Below are 17275 nucleotides of genomic sequence, written 5' to 3' on the forward strand. Positions count from 1 at the left end.
AAAGTGAAAGCAGGAGAGGGTATGAAATAATTGCAGTTGTGGTAAGTTAAACTGCATTTGGATTGGTTGCTAACCCTCAATAATGATGGTACCAGGGCGAGTTTTCTATTCAACAGTTGGTATCAAGTGGGAGTAAGCTTCAGTCCAAAGGAAGAGATTTGAGTCAAAAAGCCCCCCATAGAATACTTGGGAGTTGGTGCACACTAAGAAAAGAGAAAAAAGAGCCAGGTTTTAAAGATGACTAAAGACATAAAGATTAGTTCTGAAAAAATGTATGTGCTAACTAGAAAGACAACTGTTTAAAAGGGGTTTAACCAAAAAGAAAAAGTCCCACAGACTATATTATTTTAATGTATTAGGATTAGTTGCCATACCCCTTTTTCCCCTTTATTTAACATCCTGATTGAAGAAATCTAGGAAATGGATCATCACTTTCATGTGCATAATACCTTTTTCATTGGCAAATATAATTGATTAATTAATCCATGTTTCCTTTTGGCCATGATTAACTAATAAATTAAGGTAAAGAAATACCAAGAAAAAGGTTCTACTGTTCTATTAAATATAGGAAAAAAAATTGTGAGCATATGTCAAATCATCAACAAAATGGTCAACCTTTGCCACCCTACTTGCCTTTTGACTTGTCTCTTCAGCTTTTCTTTTTTTGGGTCCTCACCCTTGCTTCTATTTGCCACAATGGAACTAGGGGGTTCATGTTACAATACTCAAGCAATACACATAAAATGTAAAAGCATGGATCAAATTTATCTCTGAATATTTGCCTGGAAAAAGAGATTGAATGAATCGGAATATTAATGGAACAGCAGAAAAAGTTGGAACATAACGGCCCCATTTACTAATTGTTCTCTTTCCTTTCACCACACTCTTCCCCAAGACCTCTTGTGAGAGCATAGGCTTAATAGTGGTAACATCAACAAGACTCTGTGAAGTTAAACCAGCCAGGGCGTTGATCAATCGTCCTGCTGCTTTCCTGCTTCAAGTTTGCACATAGGGAAACTACATCCTTCAGGTTAGTTCTTAAAAAACTAGTATACCATGTCCAAACATAACAGCCATAACTTCTTATTCGTGTTAATGATTGTTTACAGAGTTCATATAAAAGTCACGTGCTTGCTACATGCTGATGAGTGGTATGCAAGATCCAAGAGTCATCTTTAGTGGACTAATTCTGTTCCTAGTCTCATAAAGCTACAAGGACTCGAGCTGACCTCCAATCAGAGAGAAGACCGCCCGTTAGATTTAAATAGTGTGTGCTCCTCTGTTAATGTCGTCTCATTTCCAACAACAGAAACCCAATTTTCTGAAATTTTATCCACTTGTCCGTTTAATATCTCAACTAAAGTGAAGGCTCGCTTTGTGCCATCGGAATTCGATGCGTGCAGCGAGGTCTCATTATCTATGGAGCTTCGATATGATGCTTGTTGTTCGTTTATAGGTCTTTTAACCCTGGGAACTATGGCCGCATTCAAGTATATAATGTTGTCAGTTCCAACTACAATCATTTTCCGAAGACCATTCCCATAGGCCAGCTCTTTATGCATGTGACCAAACACGACAAGTGGAATAGAGAATGTACTAGTCTCTTTCAAGTGGGAGATGGCTTGTGCTAGATCTGTATGAGAAGATGATATGGTTAGCATGACAAAATGAGGCCACTAATCTATCTAAGTGTAGACAAATATATAGCATAAGGAAGGACATTAATATATTAGTTCTCACCCTTCTACATCTGGTCATCAGGTTCATTATGCCACCAATTTTGTCAAGTGAAAGACAGAGTGAAATAACCACATAATTTTAAGGAAAGGTAGAACACGAACTCTGATAAATTACCTGGATCACCATGATCACCACCTTCAAACACCCAATCTTTTCCACAAATGTCATTCAATTCACTGCCAAGACCTGCAAAAAGTAACGCCTAATACTTTATAAGAACAACCAATTTGTCTAAACAAAAGGTGAGTTTGCAAGGCCATACACCTGTGGGTCCATTATGTGCAAGAAATATAACTAAATGATCTTCAGGGGTCCCAACTGCGGCTTCATAGATTCTTTTGGCACTTCCCTCCATATCTTGGACTCCATATCTAAAGGACACGCCAATTCCATAAATTGCAATATAAATAATAAATTATAAAACAAGAGCAAAACTCTACAATCAAGAATCTTCTCAGCACTAAATGCTTAATTTGATAGCTTATTAGGTTACAGAAAAATTTAAATCTAATAAAGTCAATTTAAGTGTTTTGCAAAACTAAAGCCAAACAAGATGTAAAGTGGAAAGGAAATAGTAGATGAAGGTTCAAATACAATCCTGCAAAGATGTGTGTGTCATTGGGGAGAAAGAGACAAAGGACTCAAATGTACAAAACAGGAATATATATAAGGTAAAACAAAAGAGTAGCTAATAGCTGCCATTTGGCAATACCACCTTGCAGACACAAGCCTTTTCCGAAAGATTTGCTGACCCCCACATGAAAATGGCCGTCCACCGACAATGCTGAGCTTTAGTAAAGGAAAGTCCAGACGTTTATAACCTACATGTTCCTGTCCAAGACTAGAGCATGAAAACAATGTCATTATCAACTGATACCCCACAAATTCTACAACTTACAAATATAATGTGGCCAAAGGCCATATGATTCTCCTCTCTTATTTTGATGCATACAATTAACCATTTCTGTACTCAAAGTCCCTATATCCACATCTTCTCTTTTTATTTTATTTTTTGTAACAGAATATCATTATTTCCAAGAATTATATTGAGATCTGCAACAAATTTACCTGATTAATTCAAGCCTCAAAATGTGACAATAAAATATAACATGAAAAACAGAGAATAGAAAAAACTATAAAAGCATGCATCCATATAATTCCTTATTATAGGTCAGCAAAGCTCACCATTCTAGCTGAAGTTGAACTCGATCCTTCCTCCTAACCATGAAAAGATGCGCTGGATTAGAAATCATTAGCTTGTGCTAGCTACTATAGACATGCACAGAAAACCGCAACATCCACAAGGAAAAACACCCTAAACCCCATATTAGTGGATTCATTGGCCATCAGTAACTTACTTTCCAGAAAACTGTTGAGTGTTCCAAGAATCATGATTTCCCAAAATAACTGCTTTCGGAAAGTTGAGAGCAGCAACATTTTGAACTAGTTCAACATTCTCGTTACCAAAATCACCTAAATAAAGTAAAAGCAGGTGAAACAGGAAAAAAGGAGACAAGATTTACAGGGTTAGATTTGAGTGAAATGAATCTAATAACAAGTTGGTTGTGTAGTGCTATAGCTGGAGATTGGCTGTGTGACTCAGGCAAATAAGCTACAGTTATCTATTTTCTTTGAAATGAATGGACAGCTCTAGATTGTGTCGCACATTTCTGAGAGTGTCAAGCAGCAATAGAGTCCAGCACTGACATGATTCCATCACATGTGTCCTTTCTATTTGACTCAAAATTTAGAGCCAGCAAAATATAGAGCACAGACACCACGAATGAAGAACCACACATAGCAGACATTGGGGTGGATATACAATGAGAAATAAGAAACCTGCCTGTGAAGAGCACCAAATCTGGCTGCATTTTCACAAAATTTTATATCAGATAGGTACCCAAGATCAATATACAAAATTTCAAATAAAAAACATATCTTTAATTCAATGGCAATTCGTAAACAAGCAACAAATCTATGAAAATGTTACCTAATTAGTCCCCACACCCAACAAAAAAGAAAAGCAGTTTGAAAAATTAGAATCCTCAAAACTAGAACGCAGAGTTAATTAGAAGCAGGGGTGGAGTAATAGTGCATCGACTTGATCCTGGCAACTAGCAAAGACTGTAATACAGAACTGGGATCAATTTAATTCCATTTCTATTATAAAACTTTTAACTTTTCACATTAAAGCCGATCCCTTTTTCCTATTTTTTTCTTCCTTTTCTCTCTCAAAATCCAAACTTTTGTCACAACGTTAGCATTTTACATTTTTTTCTTCGAAATCGTATAAATTTAAAATAAAAAAATTACCTTCAGAAATTGAAGTGCCTTTGTATCTTCTACCAGGTCCCAATCATCGTGCTTCAAAAAAACCCCAATTAAAAAAAATTGAATCAATTTTTTTTTTTTACAAAATATATCATCATATAACGATAAGGAAACCCTAGCGAGAGAACGAGGTAAGAACTTACGACGTCTCCGACGACAGCTATTCGAACGAGAGAGGAGTACGCCATGGAAGAGCGACAAGATCCGAGCTTTGGCTGAGGAGAAGAGCAAAGAAAACTGAGAGTGGGCGCGTGGATTAACGCGCTTAGCATTGGTTGTTGTGGTAGTTTTCCCGCTTATAATAACCCACAATCGGTTGACAGGCTGATCAAAACATTAAAAAGTCAACCCATTATTCTTGATCAGGCAAGGAAAGGAGGCCTTGTGGCCGTCGTTTAGGTTCTCAATTTTAAAGGAATTCATTTTATTTGAACCAAAAAATAAAAAATAAAAAGAATTCATCTTGATTTTTTTTGAAGATTTTAATCATATAAAAAATTAATTTAATGTTTTTTTTTGTCTTAATTATTACCTTATAAATAGAGTTTTTTCAATTAGCATGTAAATAACTTTTATTTCAATAATGGATTAAATTATTAAATTTATAGAAAAAACTATTAAAATTCTCGATTTAAAATCATCATATTTGTTTATATTTAAGAGTAATTTCATAATTTTGTTGAATAAAATTAATAATCTAATTTTTTGTAAAAACAGAAGTTATACGTAATATGTTAATCAAAATACTAATTGAAAAAAAATCATAAATTGTCACGTTAAATAAGTTGAAATTACGAACATTGTTAGTGAAATTTATTTAAAAAAATAAATTCGGATATTATCAAATTGACTTCAGTAATTAAATTGACCTTTTAAATGATCCAAATGTCAACAACGTTTAGGAAGAAGTTTTAGATTCTACGCCAATAAGCCCCTTTAAACTCATATCTGTGGGCTAATGATAATCTCATGTCAAATGAGATGAAATAAACATTTTTAGTTGCCCATTTAGTTAATCTATTGTCCGGTTTCGAAAGGCACGTAAGTGTTTAGGCAAAGGAACAGGGCTTTAACTTGTCCTAGAATAAAAGCCTAGCATCGTAGGTTGTCCCACTTGGGTTTGTTTGACCAATTTCCTAAACGAATATAGCTGATATTTTTGACTGGAGAAGGCAAGTTGGTCAGTGGCATGTTTCGACCGCTTCCTTCAATTAATGGTGTTTTACACCCAATTATCCAAATTGCATCAGACGGCAACAGATTTAGCCAAGCAAGCTTCTGCAATGCTTGTCTTTGGATATCTATTCTTGAATATTCAGTACCTTGCCTAAGTGGGATTTGTAAAAGGTTTTGCCAGATTTTGTCTTCTCAACTTGTCAGGGTCAATTGCCACTACAGAAAGGGTATATGGATTGAAGGAATTGTATGAGCTTTCAGAAGTCATATTCAAGCATCGCCCCCTATATATATTTGGAGGTATCCAAGCTAGTTGTTATACCAGGCAAGGTGCATTTGCTACTTTTGCAATGGCTGCAAAACTTGTTAGCTTCTTGTTTTTGATCACCTTCCATTTTCTGTTTCGACTGCAATTTTCTGCCGGGCAGAACGTTGTTAGAGCTGCTTATTGGTCTGCAGGAAGTGAGTTTCCTGTTTCGGACATAGATTCCTCGCTTTTCACTCACCTTTTCTGTGCGTTCGCTGATCTTGATCCTCAAACCAATCAAGTTTCTGTTTCCTCTGCAAATCAGCCCCGATTCTCCACCTTCACTGAAACCGTCCAACAAAAGAATCCTTCCATCGTAACACTCTTGTCAATTGGAGGGGGAAATTCAAGGGCGTCAGATTTTGCTTCCATGGCAAGCCAAGCCAGTAGACGGCAATCATTCATTGATTCCGCGATAAACTTAGCAAGGTCTTATGGCTTCCATGGCCTTGACCTTGATTGGGAGTACCCATCCACAGCTACCGAAATGACTAACTTGGGTTTGCTTCTCAATGAATGGAGAGCTGCTGTGGATGATGAATCCGCCAGCACTGGTAACTCACCGTTGCTTCTATCTGCTGCACTTTTCCGGTCCTCGGATTACTACACTCTGGATTATCCAATCCAGGCTATAGAAAACAGCTTGAATTGGATCAATGTGATGGCTTATGATTTTTACGGTCCAAGATGGTCAAATGTAACCGGACCTCCTGCAGCATTATACAATCCTGGAACTCAAGTCAGTGGGGATCATGGGATCAGATCATGGATTCAAGCAGGGATTCCATCGAATAAATTAGTGCTCGGCTTTCCCTTCTACGGCTACGCCTGGCGGCTTGTTGACGCAAATAACCATGGATTTTTTGCACCTACTAGCGGACCAGCTATATCACAAGATGGAGACTTGGGTTACGGTCAGATCAAGGATTTCATTTCCCAGAACAGCGCCACAGAAGTTTACAACTCAACAGTGGTTTCCAATTACTGCTACTCTGGCACGACATGGATTGGTTTTGATGATACGCAAAGTATTACAGCCAAGGTTTCGTACGCCAAGGACAATGGTTTGCTCGGCTACTTCGCATGGCATGTTGGTGCAGATGAGGGTTGGACTCTTTCTCAAGCAGGTCAGTCATGACTCATTCTGATCAGACTTTCCTAATACTTTGATAATCAACATGCTTCTCAATCAGAACTGTTAAGTTTCTGCTTATATTTCAAGTTTTCTTAGTCCTAATTACGTGCCTCTTCTTTGTTCTTTTGTACAGCATCGGAAACATGGGGATCATAGACGTCAATTGCGTGCCCATGGTGGTAATTTAATGATAGGAGTTATGGAAATAAGATGATCCTTTTTGTTTATGCCATTTGTAATTGAAGGCCCCAAATAAGAATAATGATGTTAATTTCCTGTTTGCTAATGAAATATAGTAGACAAAACTTCAAGAAAACATAGTAGTTTTCAACTATGGGCTCCAGTTGATAATTAAGCACAAATTAATTTGACTACTTTCAATTCCCATTTTAACCAAGCAAAAAAAAAAAAAAAAACTTGATCGAGTGGAACCTTATTATCCATTATTTACACCAAAAATAAAAAAGAATCACTATTGGTTGGATCATTTCCATGTGTATAATTAAAGAAAGAATCACACAATTGAAACATATATTTGTGTAACATAGAAGAAATGAGGTGCACTTGGCAATGACATTAGGCATACTATAAAGATTGATCAGAAGATAAATTCATCAAGATTTTTGACCAGTTTCCCACCTGAAATTCACAAACTATGATGATAGAAATTCATAATATTAATTAAATTGCTTTTACTTAATTTGGTTCACATAACTATGACCATCTCATAAGTCAAACAAATCATTTTTTTGAGAGAAATTTTATTTATATCAAGATGATATAATGATTATAGAGAACCCAAACATCTAACAAAATGATAATCGAACACTCTAACATATAAAAAAAATAACAAAAAAGTAATATCAAATCAAAATAATTTTTTATTCGATGCATAGGGGGGTGTAATCTCTCTTTCTGTGAAACTAAAACGTGAAACTTCATGTTTAGTGAATGATTAAACAAGGGTTTCCCCATAGCCAAAGTGTATTGCATCTCTCTTGTTACTCCTGTTGGGACTTTGGGATGTCATTTAGGTAGTTAATTATGTAAGTTAAACTAATTATTTAATTCTTAATTAAATATCTTAATTAGAAGTTGATTGGTTGAAGGACATTTATGATTTCTACACAACGCAGCTGAACCAGAGTTGTGACAAAGACCAAACATGGCTTAAAATCTGCCACCGTTTCTGCCAAGAGCTAGTACGATTGCAACAAAAGGTCCAGGCCCCGAACGAGTTCTCCGGTCAAATGCCGGCATCGTTTCCACAGAGGCAAGCTTGTCGACTTTCTGACTTAACTGTATATGTTCATTAATTGTTAACTGGTTCTATCTCTGAAAATTATAACGCATTCCATTGTAAATTGCCACGGGTGAGTCTTTCCTATCAGTATTTTTCTAAGTTAAGATCTCATGAAAATGATGTGTGAATCCTGAGGGTTCAGGACACTTTCTGGTTTTGGCTTTACATGGAATATTTCTGGTTGGGAGAAATCCTTCTACCTAGTGCTGTTAATTTTTTTCTGCTTGAAAGCTGAGATGCATGTGGTCATATCTTCTGGCCATTTGCCTTTGTACTTTTATGTATTTGGTCAACGGAATTTCACCTTTTAATTAGATCTAAACTCTAGTAGGAAGGCATCGACCTGCAAGTTTCCTCCATGGTACCTAAATTTGTTATAGTTCTTCTCCATATTTTCCTCTCTTTAGGATTTCATCCGTCAAGGGCACAAAACTGGATACAAGCTGGGTACTGGTTTTCAGGCAGTGAATTCCCCGCTGCTGATATAAATTCTGCACTCTTTACCCACCTTATTTGCGCTTTTGCTGGTCTGAATTCCTCCTCTTATCAGCTCTCTATTTCTTCTTCTGATGAGCAGTACTTCTCCGTTTTCACAAACACTGTCAAACATAAAAACCCATCAATCACCACGCTTCTATCCATTGGGGGTGGAAGTGCAAACCATTCCGTCGTAGTTTCGATGGTAAGCAATTCTTCCAACAGGAAATCTTTCATTGATTCCTCAATAAAAATGGCTAGGCTTTATGGCTTTCAAGGCCTAGACTTTAGCTGGGTTTCAGCCAACACAAGCTCTGATATGAGCAATATAGCTACTCTCTTTGACGAATGGCGATCTGCAATAGATTCAGAGACAAGAAACACTAGCCAGTCTCAGTTGATACTGACAGCGGCAGTTCCGTACTCGCAATATTCAGAGTCGTCAATTTTTCCTGTGGATTCATTGAGGAGAAACTTAAACTGGCTGCATGTTATGGCTTATGACTTCTACATGCCAACAAGGGAAAACTTTACGAGGGTTCATGCAGCTTTGTATGACCCAGCCAGTAATGTTAATGCAGATTTTGGTATAGAGTCATGGATTAATGGAGGATTACCAGCCAGTAAGTTGGTTTTGAGCTTGCCTTTCTATGGCTATGCGTGGACACTTGTGAACCCCAAAGATAACATCATTGGCGCACCGGCATCAGGTCCAGCTATTTCAAACGATGGGGCGGTGAGCTACAAGGACATCAGGAATTACATGCAAAGATATGGAGCCAATTCAGTGTATAATGCTACTTATGTAGTGAATTACTGCACTGTTGGATCGACCTGGATTGGTTTTGATGATGTCGAGGTTGTCAAGATTAAAGTTTCCTACGCCAAAGAAAAGAAGTTGCTGGGTTACGTTGTCTGGCAAGTTCCCTATGATGACAACTGGGTGCTTTCCAAAGCTGGTACGAAACAGGATGCTTCACTCTTTTTAACCAATTCTATCTTCTTCTGCGTAAGTATTAAGAATTCAATGTTTTAACAAGCTCATCTTCAATAACCTGGTCAGTTAAGGTAACCAGACAGGTTATTTTAAGATGCAGAGCAAATATTAAAAATTAATCCTGAAAGTTTAGCCAAAACGTCCAGACAATAAATTAGTCCTTGTCATAGGTTTTCTTAAGATTTAGGATTTGTCAGGTCATTTGACTTAATTGTTTGCCACATAAGAATCCAAAGGGAGTACTGCCATAGAAAATATCTGGAAGGACGGGTTCACCGAGCTGGCATGACAAGGACAACAAAATTAGTTAATTAAGAAAGATAACATCTAAAGAAGCCAAGAGATAAACATCGAACATATGACAATGTTTTCAAACAATTTTCCTGATATGCTTCGTTTTTCTGCATCAGCTTATGCCAACGGTGGCAATCGACAGAAAAAAGGGCGGTTGTTCCTGATCAGTATTTTAATTCCAATTGCTTTGGTCATGATTTTGCTTGGCGTGTTGACATACTACTTTCGAAGGGTAAAGAGGAAAAGGGAAGGTAATTGTTTCGACTTGGCACTTGGCAGCATCATTGACCAGGGAACTTTCATTTAAAAAAAAAAATCTTTTTTTCCTTCTTTATTTATTTATTCCTGTTTAAATCCTATTTCAAATATAGTTAACCAAAAGTATTTTCCTCACTCTTTTTGGTTGGTTGGTTGGTAGGGATGGTGGACGTAGCTAAAAAATTCAAGTACAAAGCAAGTCACATGGCAGCTGCTGGAGATTTTAATAGCAATGTTCCCAATCTAATGGTCTATACTTTCTCTGATATTGAGGTGGCTACTGATAGGTTCTCATTTGAAAAAAAGCTAGGGGAAGGTGGGTATGGTCCTGTTTACAAGGTAATGCTAGCTAGGCTAATCTAGCTATATTGGTGTAAAGTTTTGGAAATCACATTGCATTTTTCCAGGACACTAGCTATAAAGACATGGGAAATATTGATGGGTTCTGCCCATCATTTAAAAGGGACTAACAATAGTTTCTCCTTTGCCAGGGTGTGTTAGCAGATGGACAAGAAATAGCAGTAAAAAAACTTTCAAAAACTTCCACACAAGGATTTGAGGAGTTTAAAAATGAGGTTATGCTTACAGCAAAACTACAGCATGTAAATCTTGTTAGACTTTTGGGATTCTGCATTGACAGAGAAGAACAGATGCTGGTCTATGAGTACATGCCAAATAAGAGTTTGGACTACTACCTTTATGGTTGGCAGCTAAATCTGTCTTTCTTCCAAAAACAATACATAAGCATTTTTTGGTGATGACTTGCATTGAACTTTATTTACTTAGGTTCAGAATGATTGTTCACTACTGATTGCTCGTAATCTATGCTGAGATGCAGACCCCGTAAGGCGGTATTTGTTGGACTGGAAAAAACGTGTTGAAATCATTGAGGGGGTTACTCAAGGGCTTCTATATCTTCAAGAATACTCCAGATTGACAATTATTCATAGAGACCTGAAAGCTAGCAACATTTTATTAGATGAAGACATGAAACCTAAGATATCAGATTTTGGTATGGCTAGAATTTTCACAAAAGATGAAGTTGAAGCAAACACTGGCCGAATTGTTGGCACATAGTAAGTGCATTTAAATCAAAGCTAATTCAACAGATGAACTTTATTATTGTTAACCACTTTTAGCCGTTTTGCTGCAGTGGTTATGTTCCTCCTGAATATGTTAAAAAAGGTATATACTCCACCAAATCTGATGTGTATAGCTTCGGGGTCCTACTTCTTCAAATCATAAGTGGAAAGAGGAATGCACATTTACATGGCTCACATGAAAATTTAAGTCTTCTTGATTTCGTAAGTGTCATTGCTAACATACGTATATCTCTACACCCTTTCTATTATTTTGTGAAATTAGAGGGTGATAATGCTTAAATGAATCTCAGGCATATGAGCTATGGACAGAAGGCACAGGCATGGAATTCATGGATCCCACGCTGGATGACACAGCTTCATCCTGCAAGTTACTGAGATGCGTGCAAATAGCTCTGTTGTGTGTCCAGGAAAACGCAAACGACAGGCCTACCATGTTGGAAGTCTCTTCAATGCTTAGAAATGAAACCACACCAGTCGCCATTCCGAAAAGACCTGCTTTCTCAACAAAACACAGCGAAGATGAGCGAAAGAAATCTAACTTGCAACTAGAAATATGTTCAATCGATACTTCTCCGATTACACAAGTGGTCGGTCGATGACATATGTCGTTAAAAATATTGTTCAGTACTAAATGACTCGATAAGGTAATATTAGTTTATCAAAGATTTCGCCATTGCTGTCGTTTCAAGCTTTTGATTCACGGAATTGTTGGTCTCATGCAATCTTCCAGTAATATTTTGATTTTAATGCTTCTTCATTCTCATGTATATACTTAATTTATTAAAAAAATGTAACTTTAATTTTTATACAATAATTTGGGTAAACTAGAATCTTATGATTTTTTATTTTGTTAATTTCAATTTGTAACTCTAACACACCGTTAAATATATTAACGTAACATTTTGATCAAACTAATGCATCACTTCTTGTTAATATAACATTGACTATATGATAATGTAACATGATCATATTGACGTGATAATTACTTAAAAAAATAAAATTGAGAGAACCCTTACAATCACTATTTTATGAAAAAGCATCATATTTCTTTTTTGAAAATTTCTATTTTATTTTCTATTGAACTAAACCACATGGTAAAGAAGGCCTGTAGCTGATCAACATAGAAGTAGAAGTGTTTCTTGCAACCCGGTTCATAGTTAGAGCCAAAGTCTTATTCGAAGTCTTAGCCTTAGAGATAAACGACCTGCCATACATGAGGGGTTAAAATCTGGTCATGGTTCTCGAATAGATGATCAATGCTCCCCATACAAAGGCCTCTCATTTTAGATCTCCTAATATCTTACCGTCAAGACATCGGAACAAAAAAATCATTTTCATCTCGTACCATGTCAAAATCAAGCTCACCTTCTGGACAGAGAAGATTGGTGTCTTACAGAGCCTAAAACTACACCCCTTGAGTTAAGTTTGCAACACTAGTTGAATCTTCAATGGACAAATACAGATTCAAAACCTTTTGAATCTTAAAAAAGAAAGCCCATTAACTTTTAAAAAGCGCATTATTTTCCCTATCTTCAATTCTAAATTCAAAACCAAACACAATTCTCCCTCTCTTGATTCTTTCCTTTTGGGTTGTTAATTTTTTTTGTTCTCTCTTAATTTTTATTTTAATCTTATTTAATTTAAGGTTAAGGTGTTTTTTTTTTTGTTAAACTCAACACTTTGTCATGTTAATGTATTTGTTATGTCAACAAATACCACATCAATATAAATCCCAATTATATTGGCACATAATCAACATGACATTACATTATCAATGTCATGTTGTTTCAATTAATACCATGACAACGTATTAAGGTGAAATTTAACAGTGATAGAGTTAGGAGCTGAAATTAACAAAGTTAAGCGTCAAAAACTCAATTTACATACAAATCACTATATATGGATTAAATTTATATTTTTTTTATAAAATACAAAGACTAATTATATAATTTAATCAAGAATTTAAATAAGGAACAATCAATCCTTTGTGGGCTTCGGGAGGCAGTATCTACATTCCGCTTTAGGGCCCCCGGTGCGATGAGGCTCGCTGCGCCCAAACCGCTAAATTTCGCTCACGTCAAAATAATAGAAAACTTCAAGTAATTATTCATAATGGATTATTGAATAAACTTCGCCAAGTCCAAGTAGCTGAGCATGATGCTTCAAATGAAAAGGAAAAATGCACCGGAAATGACGCTGGTGTTTGCTTTGACTTCTGCCTCTATCCCACCTAACCAACCCTCTGTGCTGAAATATCTTGGTAAGTTGCTATGCACTACACGGAAGCGGATGTGGATGTGACCTCCTTTGACTTGTTCGGTGTATGGTTTTCTAAGTCATCCAAGCAAAACTAGTCTTACAGCTGAGCAAAAAAAACTAGTTACAATGAGACTTTTCTAAAGTTGAGAGAGTTTTGATTCCAAGCTGATATTTGCTTCCAATGCCTTTTGTTTCATATACGCACGCCTTGTTACTTGGTAGCATTATTTTGTTTCAAGCTTTTATTTCAAGTATATCTAGAACATCTAGTAGCAAGGATCAACCAGGTCATCGCCATGGTTTACAAAATTATAATTGTTCTTTTATACATTTTTCTCTGTCTAGTGTTGCATCCTACGAAAGCACAGACCTGGATCAAAGCTGGTTACTTGCTTGGCGGTGAATTCCCCCTTGCTGACATAAACACAGATCTCTATACTCACCTTATTTGTGCCTTTGCTGATCTAAACTCCTCCTCTTACCAGCTTTCCATTTCCTCGGCTAATGAACAATACTTTTCTGATTTCACAAACACTGTCAAGCAGAAAAACCCATCAATCACCACGCTTCTATCCGTCGGCGGTGGAAATGCAGACTTTTCTTCAATGGTAAGCAATTCTTCCCACAGGAAATCTTTCATTGATTCCTCAATAAAAGTAGCTAGGCTTTTTGACTTCCAGGGCCTAGACTTTAGCTGGGTTTCAGTTGAGACAAGCTCTGATATTAGCAATATGGCTACTCTCTATGAAGAATGGAGAGCTGCAATAGATTCAGAGACAAGAAACCTTAGCCAGTCTCAGTTGATCTTGACTGCGTCAGTTCCATACTCACCAAATATATCAGAGTCGCTTAGTTTTCCAGTAGACTCAATGAAGGAAAACTTGAATTGGGTACATGTTATGGCTTATGACTACCATACTCCTTTTCGGGATAGGCTCACCGGAGCTCATGCAGCTTTATATGATCCTGATAGTAATGCAGACACAGATTATGGTATTGGGGAGTGGATTAATAGTGGACTTCCAGCCACCAAAATGGTGCTGAGTTTGCCTTTCTATGGCTACGCGTGGACGCTGGCAAATCCTGTAAATAATGCTATTGGTGCTAGAGCAAATGGGCCAGCTAATAGGACCGCTAATGGGCCATCTGAGACAAAGGATGGAGACGTGAGCTATAAAGACATTAGGAAATACATTCAGGAACATGGTGCAAACACAGAATACAATGCGACTTACGTGGTGAATTACTGCACGGTCGGGGCAACCTGGATCTGTTTTGATGATGTTCAGGCTGTGAAGACCAAGGTTAAATATGCCAAGGAGAAGAAGCTTCTGGGTTATGTTGTCTGGAGAGTTCCCAATGATGACAATTGGGTGCTTTCCCAAGCTGGTAAGAAACTATGCTTTACGCTTTCCAACCAATGCAATATTTATCTCCCTCTTTCCAATCACAACATAAAGCTCGCAATTTAATGCTTATACAACCCATTTTGAGAGCTATTGTTCTAACTATAGAAAATTAGATTTAGTTTGTCAAACTGAATATAAATATCTGTGGATTATGAATTAGTCATAAGATTTTCACCTTTTTATCTGGTAATATCCATTAGATAATTTTGTGATAAGGAAGATACTGGTCACCAAGCTGGCATGATATGGAAACAAAATGGGTTAATTAAGAAAACTAGAACGAGAAGAATTTCAAAAATAATAAAAAAAAACCATCGTAATTGTTCCTGACAAGTTTCCTTAATCTCTGTCAGCAAATTCCATTGGAAACCGAAGAAAGAACAGACTGCTGTTGATTCTAGTTATTTTGATTCCAATTGTTGCGGTCGTAGTTCTGCTTGGCGCTGTGAGTTATTACTTTCGAACAACAAAGAGCAAGTCAAAAGGTTACTCTTTCTGAATTACTTTCAGACTTCAGTACTACATGTTTGACAATTGTAAAATTCAACTCAAATCTTAATACCCGAACCTAATTAATATAATTGAATATTTTCTGGGAATCTAACAAAGGGCTTCTCATTCTTTTGTTTTGGTTGATCTATAGGTATGGTGCAAAAGCAAACAGCTAAAGAATCAAAGTCCAAACCAAAAGATACAGCAGCAAATGGCGATTTTAATAGCGGTGTTCCTAATCTGACAGTATATGCTTTCTCTGCTATTGAGGTGGCTACGGATGGATTTTTAAATGAAAACAAGCTTGGGGAGGGTGGATATGGTCCAGTGTACAAGGTAATGCAAGGCTATTCTAATTGGCAAGACAAAGTAATAGTGCTCTATTGGTCATGTAAAAGCAATGAAAATGGGATTCTATTTTTTCCAGGGCGTGCTGCCAGATGGTCAAGAAATAGCAGTGAAGAAACTTTCAAAAACGTCTAATCAAGGGTTTGAAGAGTTCAAGAATGAGGTTATGCTTACAGCTAAGTTACAGCATGTAAATCTTGTTAGACTTTTGGGATTCTGCATGGATAGAGAAGAACATATGTTGATCTATGAGTACTTGCCAAATAAGAGCCTGGACTACTACCTTTATGGTCTGCCCCGATCTTGTTTTGCTGAAAATACAGTAACTAAGTAGCTATTGATGACAATTTGCATTGAAAATCCATGCAATTTCTCTTACAATTTTTGTGTTTGAGTTAGATTCTGGCTGGTTATATATTTAACTGACTGCTTATAACCTCTTATGATGTAGACCCGCTCAGAAAGTTTTTATTGGACTGGAGAAAACGTGTTGAGATCATTGAAGGGGTTACTCAAGGGCTTTTGTATCTTCAAGAATACTCTAGATTTACGATTATTCACAGAGACTTGAAAGCTAGCAACATCTTGCTGGACGCTGGCATGAAGCCTAAGATATCAGATTTTGGCATGGCAAGAATCTTCGCAAAAGATGGACTTGAAGCAAACACAAGTCGTATTGTTGGGACTTAGTAAGTACACTCAAACACAGCTTTTTGACACAAGAACATTGTTTTTAAATACTACTTATCCTTTTTTTTTTGACTCGTACAATGCAGTGGTTATGTTCCTCCCGAATATGTGAGAGAAGGTTTATACTCCCTCAAATCTGATGTGTATGCTTTTGGGGTTTTACTTTTGCAAATTATAGGTGGAAAGAGAAATGCCTGTGAATATGGGGTGGATAAAAGCTTAAGTCTGCTAGATTTTGTAAGTCTTTCTTGATTACAACCACATTTTTACTACCATTATGGTGAACGAAATACTCTGTTCATTGACGTGCAAGGTTCATGATAATTTCATGATTTCAGGCATACTTCCTATGGATGGAAGGCAAAGGCTTGGAATTCATGGATCCCTCGTTGGATGACAGAACCTCAGCCTGCAAACTCGTGAGATGCATGCAAATAGCTCTGTTGTGTGTCCAGGAAAATGCAAATGACAGACCTACCATGTTGGATGTCTCTTCAATGCTGAGAAATGAAACCGCTCAAATGGCGGCCCCAAAGAGGCCTGCTTTCTCTACGAAAAGCAATGAAGATGAGGAAAAGAGACCTGAATTGCAGGTAGCAATATGTTCAGTTGATGATTCTACAATTTCAGAAGTGGTTGCTCGGTGAGAGTTTAGGCTTGCAAGACAAAATTCTTTAATAGCATTTGTTCCAGTCACTAGTTTTCTCCTTAGAGGACCACGGTTTACACACTGCAGAATATAGATGCCTTGTTCTCTAAGCTTTGCCTAGAAATCTGTTAGGCTCTAGGTGGTTGAATAACACCATTAGAATTTTAAAGCAAAGAATTTGGGTTCAAATTAATAATGAAATTGTATTGGTCAAAGTTTTTTCGCTAGTAAATTAAAAGAATGTTTAATTTTCTTGTACTGATACAAGAAGAATATTGTTGAATTTTAAAACGAATATTTAAGTTAA

At 36.8% G+C, this 17275-nt stretch overlaps 4 protein-coding genes across 4 annotated transcripts; 3 read left to right on the top strand and 1 right to left on the bottom strand.

The window, feature by feature from the left end:
• On the bottom strand, window positions 764–4455 carry LOC18587883. The gene is made up of 9 exons (XM_018128419.1): window positions 4215–4455; window positions 4054–4104; window positions 3584–3605; window positions 3099–3213; window positions 2926–2958; window positions 2456–2581; window positions 2005–2111; window positions 1855–1926; window positions 764–1633 (listed from the first exon to the last, which is right to left on the bottom strand). The coding sequence occupies exons 1-9, from the start codon at window positions 4341–4343 to the stop codon at window positions 1236–1238; spliced, it is 1053 nt and encodes a 350-aa protein (XP_017983908.1). The 5' UTR covers window positions 4344–4455; the 3' UTR covers window positions 764–1235.
• Window positions 5436–7021, top strand: LOC18587884 (chitotriosidase-1). The gene is made up of 2 exons (XM_018126708.1): window positions 5436–6681; window positions 6823–7021. Exons 1-2 carry the CDS (start codon window positions 5598–5600, stop codon window positions 6843–6845), a joined length of 1107 nt encoding a protein of 368 aa, XP_017982197.1. The 5' UTR covers window positions 5436–5597; the 3' UTR covers window positions 6846–7021.
• On the top strand, window positions 8351–11845 carry LOC18587885 (cysteine-rich receptor-like protein kinase 4). Its single transcript, XM_018127073.1, has 7 exons — window positions 8351–9428; window positions 9877–10011; window positions 10179–10357; window positions 10510–10720; window positions 10857–11094; window positions 11172–11322; window positions 11412–11845. The coding sequence occupies exons 1-7, from the start codon at window positions 8351–8353 to the stop codon at window positions 11718–11720; spliced, it is 2301 nt and encodes a 766-aa protein (XP_017982562.1). The 3' UTR covers window positions 11721–11845.
• Window positions 13249–17275, top strand: LOC18587886 (putative cysteine-rich receptor-like protein kinase 20). Its single transcript, XM_018126451.1, has 7 exons — window positions 13249–14769; window positions 15143–15274; window positions 15433–15617; window positions 15709–15919; window positions 16081–16318; window positions 16406–16556; window positions 16658–17275. Exons 1-7 carry the CDS (start codon window positions 13677–13679, stop codon window positions 16964–16966), a joined length of 2319 nt encoding a protein of 772 aa, XP_017981940.1. The 5' UTR covers window positions 13249–13676; the 3' UTR covers window positions 16967–17275.

The sequence above is a fragment of the Theobroma cacao genome, chromosome 9, assembly GCF_000208745.1.
Source record: "Theobroma cacao cultivar B97-61/B2 chromosome 9, Criollo_cocoa_genome_V2, whole genome shotgun sequence".
Lineage (NCBI taxonomy): Eukaryota > Viridiplantae > Streptophyta > Magnoliopsida > Malvales > Malvaceae > Theobroma > Theobroma cacao.

Bases quoted from the DNA above. Each gene is read 5' to 3' on its own strand.
- LOC18587883 (XM_018128419.1), bottom strand. From the start codon at position 4,343: ATGCTAAGCGCGTTAATCCACGCGCCCACTCTCAGTTTTCTTTGCTCT. The intron at 3,214-3,583 runs GCAGGTTTCTTA...TACTTTATTTAG, and splicing joins AGATTTGGTGCTCTTCACAG to GTGATTTTGGTAACGAGAAT. The intron at 2,582-2,925 runs GTGAGCTTTGCT...TTCATGCTCTAG, and splicing joins GTTCAACTTCAGCTAGAATG to TCTTGGACAGGAACATGTAG.
- LOC18587885 (XM_018127073.1), top strand. From the start codon at position 8,351: ATGGTACCTAAATTTGTTATAGTTCTTCTCCATATTTTCCTCTCTTTA. The intron at 9,429-9,876 runs GTACGAAACAGG...TTTCTGCATCAG, and splicing joins CTGGGTGCTTTCCAAAGCTG to CTTATGCCAACGGTGGCAAT. The intron at 10,358-10,509 runs GTAATGCTAGCT...CTCCTTTGCCAG, and splicing joins GGTATGGTCCTGTTTACAAG to GGTGTGTTAGCAGATGGACA.
- LOC18587884 (XM_018126708.1), top strand. From the start codon at position 5,598: ATGGCTGCAAAACTTGTTAGCTTCTTGTTTTTGATCACCTTCCATTTT. The intron at 6,682-6,822 runs GTCAGTCATGAC...TCTTTTGTACAG, and splicing joins TTGGACTCTTTCTCAAGCAG to CATCGGAAACATGGGGATCA.
- LOC18587886 (XM_018126451.1), top strand. From the start codon at position 13,677: ATGGTTTACAAAATTATAATTGTTCTTTTATACATTTTTCTCTGTCTA. The intron at 15,275-15,432 runs GTTACTCTTTCT...GTTGATCTATAG, and splicing joins AACAAAGAGCAAGTCAAAAG to GTATGGTGCAAAAGCAAACA. The intron at 16,319-16,405 runs GTAAGTACACTC...CGTACAATGCAG, and splicing joins AGTCGTATTGTTGGGACTTA to TGGTTATGTTCCTCCCGAAT.